Below are 7,640 nucleotides of genomic sequence, written 5' to 3'. Positions count from 1 at the left end.
TGAACTTTGACTTCATCAGAACCGAGCCAATGCCAACCACTTGGTCCATCAAGGAAATTAAGATGTCCAGAAAACATGACCTGGAACAATTCCATATAACGTTATACCACAGTAAAAAATGGACACACACACAAAAAAAGCTGACAAACTGCAGAAGAGCTGCTAGAAAAATCTACAGTAAAAAATAAGCACTTTCTATATAAATATCTCTCTGTATTTACTATACCCAAGTTGATCTCTCTTTTATTACATTTCTATACAAAACTGGTATTGGCTCTGTTCTCAAATAAAGCTCTCACCTCCACACAATTTGCATCCAAACTTTCTGCCATCAAGACTTAAGATGATTAACTTGCATTTCATTTCCATGACTGTGGCAGCACTTAATCAACAAAGTCTCTAGTTATATGTATTTATAGAGATATACATGTATATATACACACATACATACATACATACATACATACACATGACAAATACTGTTGAAGATTTCCTATCTTCCAGTGTTTGTAGTGACAGTCATCCTAGAAGGTGAAGGCATACACCACTCCCACAACCACAATATTTCCAATTGTTGCTATTATTGCAATCCATAACAATATGGCATCATTTGAAGAACGGGATGTCTCTTCTGGTGGATTCTGCATGGAAGAAGCTGCATGGACGTTGGCTGATGAGTTAAACAGGGAGTACTCTGTACTAAAGTCCTCGTTGGGTGAGTCCATAAAGGCTCCTCCCATAACAGGAAGCTGTGAAGAGAAACATGGCACAATCAGACTGAAAGCTAATATCTGCTTTTGCATAGTCTCAAAGTCATTATCAAAGACTAAACATTAGCTAACTTGCAAAATTACTGAGATTTCATGTACATGGTGCTAACCTGTCAGGAATATCACAGACTATAATATTTCTCCCATTTCTGTTGGAATCAATATTATTGAAGAAAACCTACATATAATACATGCAATATACAGAAGAGCTAGCATGCAGGCTTCAAGTCAGCCTAAGTAATCATATACATTTAGAAGAGATACCCATATACACAAAGCACTCATATTACCAGAATTTGAGTTGATAGCAGCAGGATTGTTTTGTGACTACCAGCAAAGGTATCATGTCACTGCAAGACATTGCACGAGCACAGAGAGGATCTGATGCAGAGAATTTGTCCTCCTCTTATGCATCACTCAGAAGCAAACTCTTGGCTTATGTAGAGATATGTAAAAAGTTCTTACTGTAAAAGAGGTGGGGTGTACTCAGTGCACTAACTTCACTTGCAAAACACAGCACTGCAACAATCCAGGACTTATAAATCGATACAACTGAAAACTTCAAAATGGATTTTGAAAGGCTCTATCACAATGCAGTAAATGGCAGATTTCTAAAAGTTTTTCCACACCAGAAAATGTTCTGGGTAAGGTAACAGTTACTCAATATACTTTGCAAAAGGTAAAGGAAGAAGAAACTGTTTAGCCGTGTCCTTTCACATGTTCCAGTTGTCTTTCCAACTTCATCCTAGATCACAACACATATTCTTCAGGGTTCAAGAACTATTTTACCTCCACATAGCAGTATAAAATGACATCCTTCTGCAAATGAATGGATTCCTTATTCAGGCAAGAGAAGGATACCTACTGCAGTACAAAGACCATTTTCAACTAAAAAAGGTCCACACAAAAGCTTTTTGCTTCCATCTTTGTCCCTTGTATGTTTGGGAATGCAGAGCTGTAAGAATCTCCCCTGACTCACTGAGTGCAGGCTCCAAGTCTCATGTAAGTATAGGACTTTGTTTCAGAAAAAGCTGCACAACATCTATTTCACATATCTATAAATGCTCAGGACACATGTTTCTGAATACCCTGTAAAAAACCATGAGCACTGGGGGTATGGAAAAGCCCAAGTCTCTGCAGTACTCCCTAACCAAACTCTGTCAGGACTGTAGCACATAGGTAGACAAACCCACATATTTATTGGATAAAAAAACCCCAGAGTCATATGTCTAAATTTCTCTGCCAAAATTCCATCACAGCATAGATGATTGGTTTGATCTTGAGCAATGAGTAAAACCTAGACATCAGTGCATGCTACCTACATTCCCCTGTGAGTCCAGGGCTTCAGGGAAAGCTGAAAACATCTGTGAATATTGTCCTTAGAAACACCCTCACTGCAACACCAGCCAACCTCTCCTCCCTCAGTGGAGGATTTCCACGCTGCTGCTGTCATCCAAACTTTACACACAATCTCCTGTTTTACACTCTATTAGTAAGTGCCTTTGGGGTTTTGGTATTATTTTTCACTTTTCTCAACAGGGCTGTCTTCTACTCTAACTTCAGCACTACTGCTGAAATCACCACAGCCTATGAATAAGAGAGGAACAAGCCTTGCCTTCATTCAGCCATGTCACAGAACACTGCTACACCTTCAGCCCTAAACTGCCCTGTCAAATACTCACTGGGCTGAAAAATCATCTCTTTTAGCACCCTGTCTTTCATCTCCTGCATCGCATTTTGATTCTCTCAGTAACCTCTCCCTTTGGAACCAAACTACACCCATTCTGGCTGTGTGCAGCTGTGCTGTGGAGGCTGCTGAAATGGACAGCATGTGAGGATAAACCATCTCTCCTCTCTATACTGGCTGAAATCTACAGACAGCACCAAAGACTTTGATAGTCTGAGTATGAAGTAATTTTTTTTGCTTGCCATGCGTAACGTTTTAGAGAGACATAAAAGACAGGCTCTTTTTCAAAGCAGACTGCTGAACAAATTTCATCTGTACTAGAAAATATCATGTCACATTCAAAATTAAACAGAGAATGATGAAAGACCACAGTGGATATGTCATGCTACCTAATCTACATAAAATAAAATTATCTTTGATATCAGATATGATTAGACAAAAGCAGTTTACAAGAAACCAAGCAGGAAATTGCAAAAGTAAAGTCTCATACGTTCTCCCTGCATCAAAGATTTTTGCTGGCAATTTCAACACAGTATGGTTTAAAAGAGAGCAAAAGCTTCCATTTCAAAAGCCCAGCTTATCTCTTGAATCCAATTCCACTGGCCTTTTTTTATGTCTTGGGATTTGATAAGGAAAGCATTTCTCAGTTTTATAAAAATTTCTTTTTATGTAGAGATTGCCATAAAAGGCAGCTCTGACTTCAAACAGAAGTGTATTTATGCAGCAGTGATGCCATGTAACAGCTACAGAGACTCTAATTAAAGATCTCTGCTCCAAATGACATGAATACATTTACCATACTGGCAGCAAAATGCTCAACCAGAGGTGCTTGCCTCCTTAACAAACCACTTTAAGGCTATCAGCATTTAGGACAGTCAATTCTGCAAAATCTTTCAACTGGATCATCTCAAGTATAGAGGTACACACACATGTGCATGTACCCAATATGGTGTGAGGTCACAAACACAGTTCTGGTGATTGATACCTGGGTTTTGGGCCACACATTCTGTGCTCTCAAGAAGTTATTTGAAATGACAAGTTTCCACCCTGACAGTTCCCCTGCTGCTGTCACAAAGGCAGGCGCATCCGTGTAGCAGCACAGCTACACAGCATGCTGTAAATTATGTCAAATCTGAATCTCCTTGTACTGTCTAAGGCTCAAACAAGCTGTCTGCACCATCTGAGGGGAGCACATGGTGAAACAGCTCATCTGAATCTCTGAAAGGCTTGAGATGACCTGGTGTAAAGGACTGACATTCAGCACCTGGCACAGGCTCTTTCTGTAAGACTGAATTCCAGTTTTTCTGTTTGTAGGTCAGTAGCACTTCACCACAGATCTGGAAATAAACCTTCCTGCCAATTTCCCATTTGCAAAAATCATCTCTTGCTAAATGCGCATTCTCCCTTCTCACTGCTCCAGCAGCCTCACATAAGAGCAGGAGGAACTGCCATATGGTGTCCGAGAGAAAGTCCATCTCCCTTGGGTGGGGGTGGCTCCAACAGTGGCCATAAATAGATGCTTAGGAGAGTAGCGGCACAACAGGAGAAACATGTCTCATACTACCCCTTCATAACTCACAGCCTCTGACTGTTTTTAGCTTAGGAAGTTCATAAGCCAGACACCATTGCTATGGATTTAATAACTTGCAAAAAAAAATAGAATTTTGCTACCATGAACTTGTCCAGACTATATCTGATCTCATCTGAAGCTGAGCATCCTTCTCAATCTGGCCTCTTGGTGCCACTTAACAGTCAGGCTTGCTCAGTGATTAGAGTCATGTAAGTCATCCTTGGGAGATATGCCATCTCTCCACAGGAGAGAGGGATGATTAGTATCAATGGCAATCTATCTTTTTGGTAGATTAAATTCAGTGAAATGAATCTCCTCCTCAGTCTTTGTCTTCATTCTCCCATAAGGTACAGTATCTTCCCTCTGCAGTCTTATTTGAGACCTCCAGACCTGACACTAATGGGAGTTGTGAAGTGCTTGTGACTAACAGTAGGCTAAGGACAGAAACCTGCAGTGCTCTCTGTGACTGCTCTATTTTTCTGCCTGTGCCTCCGCAAAGTAAATATATGCCAATTTACATCATCCAAAACCTTCACCCATGTCACAGCCATTAGAGTGACCTGCAGTCTGTTTAGCCTCAGAGGGTATTTATTCAGTTCAGGCAAGGCTGCCACAATCCCCAAGAGCACAGGATGAGGAGGCCAGGGCAAAGGGTTAACTGGGAAATGAAACTCCTTTCGTAGAGACTGTGTTGACATTGTTAAGTAGCAGTAATAGTACATTGCTTGCTAAATGGCTTCTGGGACTGGCAAAGAAAGAATTGAAATCATTAAATAGCAACAGGCAGAAAACCAAACAGCAAAATGTCAAGTGGTAATGAGAACACCCACTGTGCCGAATACCTCCCACTGGCATGCTCTGGGGTCACGAGGAGAGCAGCCCTTGAACAGTTCTGTGAGGCACTTCTAGTTAGCAGAAAAATCCTATTTTATAACCAAAGTGATCCACAGGAATGAAAAACAGCATGTCAGGTACCAGTCACTGATGCTGTAAGTATGACAGCATTCTTAAGCAGCTGCATATAGAATCCATCCCTTAGGAATAACATTGCTCCATTTCTTTGAGAATCAGGTGTCTGACATTTTTTCATAGTCAGCTAGAGAATTGTGACACTTGGCTGTTGCTGCCTTGTTGGGAACCCAGATTAGGCATAGATATTTGAAAGCACAGCTGAATCTTCTAGTGAGAAACTAAGAAACCTCAGAAGCAGCTTTAACAGCTCTGCTGTATCTTTGTTCTGGTCTCCCCAAGCATCACTCCAGGAATGGGATGCTAACAGGTGAAATGTCACCACAACTCAGGTGTTGTTTTGTAAAATCCATGTTGCTACTTCAGAATATCTAACTTTCCAGTGTTTCTTTTTTGTTAAATTTGAGATATCATCTTTTTACAAGATGTTATGATTTGAATACATAAAATGAAATTATTATTTCCTTCTTCTCTGATAGCATGTGATCACTGCAGTGCATATTTGTGTCTGAAAACATTCCACCTGCAGTCATAAATTAATCTAACACAGTTGCCAAAGGCAGTAGCAATGTATGGGTTCACAAATTCACCATAACAACATCTTAATTCTTAAGCTCTTTTTAAATAATTTTTTTTTACTAAAGAGATATCCCACATGACCAGTATTCTGTCCACAGTAATTCTCTTGTGTCACAGAAAAATGCATATATGGTCTTCTTATCTAAAACACACACTGTAAATGAAGATGTGCTATTGGCTATTACTGATTTACAGGTAATATCTGGAGAACCAAGTTCTTCTGTTCACTGTTTGCCAGAATATCATCCTGCTGTTTAGAATGCAGGTTGTGTGCACTGTGACAATCAGGACTTGTTCATGTTCACTGCAAGTGGATCCTTTTGAACATATTAAACCTACACACAAAATTAGCCACCGCCTAAGGCAATCCTCTTTATTTTAATTAAATATATCTAATTCTGAAAAGGAAGAAAATGTTTTATGCACTTAGCTTCAAATTCTCATTTTAATTGATTCAGATCCCTGCTTCACCCTGAAATCACAGTCTTAGGTTGACAAGCTTAGAAAAAACAGCTGCTTATTTTCAAAATATAGTTGTGAAAATGTTCCCCCTACCAGTGGCAATGGAAAATTTTCACTATAACATGGAGGCATCAGGATTTCACCTGTTATTTTAATCTTGTTAAAAACTTTCAATTTTATCAATCTCTGCTTTTCTTCCAATCCATTCTATTCCTAGGACCTGTGCATTACTTCCTTCACTGCTTTCCAATCCACACTAGGCTAGATACGATGTCTTTGTCCTTGTAGCTCATAGTACTATTCAAAGTTGTTCCATGCCAGCAGTATCTCAGATGCTGGAGGTCTGAGCCTTGCTGTTGAATCACACATTCTAAGAGTTGCCTTGATCAACAGATGTCTGGATGTTTAGGAAGGAGCAACCCAAGATGTTCCAAGATGCTGCAGCAGACACTTCAACTCTGAGTTTGCTTTTGGCTGTAGAAACTGGTTTCTCTTAACTGAGGTATTCCCACAAGGAAGTGAGCTCAGCTAGATCAGCTGGCCCTAAGCTACTGCTTTTATGAGCACAGGTCCTGTGCAGGCTGCAGCACCTCCCTGTGGAAAGCTCCCCTGCTGAATCAGCTGCAAAAAGGAGTGCAGACAACTGGTGTGAAGATAAGTGAAATTTTCACTCTCATATTTCTGCATAGGTAGCATCCAATATATCCTAACGATAAACATGCTGTGATTCCACTCCTGCAATTTACATCTGCCTAGTGCCTCGTTGAAATGGCTTTTTTTATTTCAAAGAACCCTACTGCTTTTAAATTATTATTCTCGACCAACTGCTGCTGGATTTCATCTTCCAAGTGCATAAGACTGAGAACAAACAAAAGCCTTTTTAATAAAAAAGCTGACAGTAGCTGACAAATCTCAAAAGGATACAGAGAAGTTTCTCATACCACCCCTGGTCCCAAAAGTTTCTCCTCTCTTTCCAGCCAATGCCAGCAATGATGCATCAAGGAAAAGAGCAAGTTTTGTCAGCATTGAAAAAAAATTCAAATAACACATAATTTATATTGTGAATCTGTATACCTTAAATTGGAGGGAATGGTGAATATAATGAAAGACTGCAGGGCAGCCAAGCAGACTGCTTTAAACTATCTGAATGTCTGTGGAACAACTACAAAAAGAGCAGCACTAGCTGACCTATATCTAATCCAACTGATGTCAATGTTCTATTGTGGACACCACAGTGGGGGAGAAGATGTCTGGCCCCCATGTGCAGCTACAACTTTAATGCTTCCTGGGGAACATGAACATAAAAGAAAATATATAAACAGAGGGACCCAGAAAGGCAAGCATTTATGAAAATGGAAAACCTCAGTGGGATGGTATAAAACTGACCATCAGTGTTATCATCAGTAGGAGCTATTAAAATCTGTTTACAATTTCCCAAAATGAAAAAACAGGACACTTCACACCATGTGTAGTCACACTGGGAAACTCAGGGAGAACAGGAATTCCTTTAGAGATAAGAGCAATTTGCAGAGCTGGAACAATTTAACACAAAACATCATTTTGGAAGAGCTTCAAACAACAAGCCTCTGAGTTTAAACTTTAC

General features: G+C 39.9%; 1 protein-coding gene across 1 annotated transcript; it reads right to left on the bottom strand.

The window, feature by feature from the left end:
- Positions 1–236: 236 nt before the first annotated feature.
- On the bottom strand, positions 237–803 carry CUNH14orf132 (chromosome unknown C14orf132 homolog). Its single transcript, XM_014311895.2, has one exon. It carries the CDS (start codon positions 801–803, stop codon positions 525–527), a length of 279 nt encoding a protein of 92 aa, XP_014167370.2. The 3' UTR covers positions 237–524.
- Positions 804–7,640: the final 6,837 nt, after the last annotated feature.

This window comes from Geospiza fortis, unplaced genomic scaffold (assembly GCF_000277835.1).
Source record: "Geospiza fortis unplaced genomic scaffold, GeoFor_1.0 scaffold23, whole genome shotgun sequence".
NCBI lineage: Eukaryota > Metazoa > Chordata > Aves > Passeriformes > Thraupidae > Geospiza > Geospiza fortis.
The sequence above is the reverse complement of the archived record's forward strand: the minus strand, read 5'-3'. Positions and strand labels throughout refer to the sequence as shown.

What these genes read in the sequence shown, in the direction of transcription:
- CUNH14orf132 (XM_014311895.2), bottom strand. Translation starts at nt 803, where the DNA reads ATGCAAAAGCAGATATTAGCTTTCAGTCTGATTGTGCCATGTTTCTCT.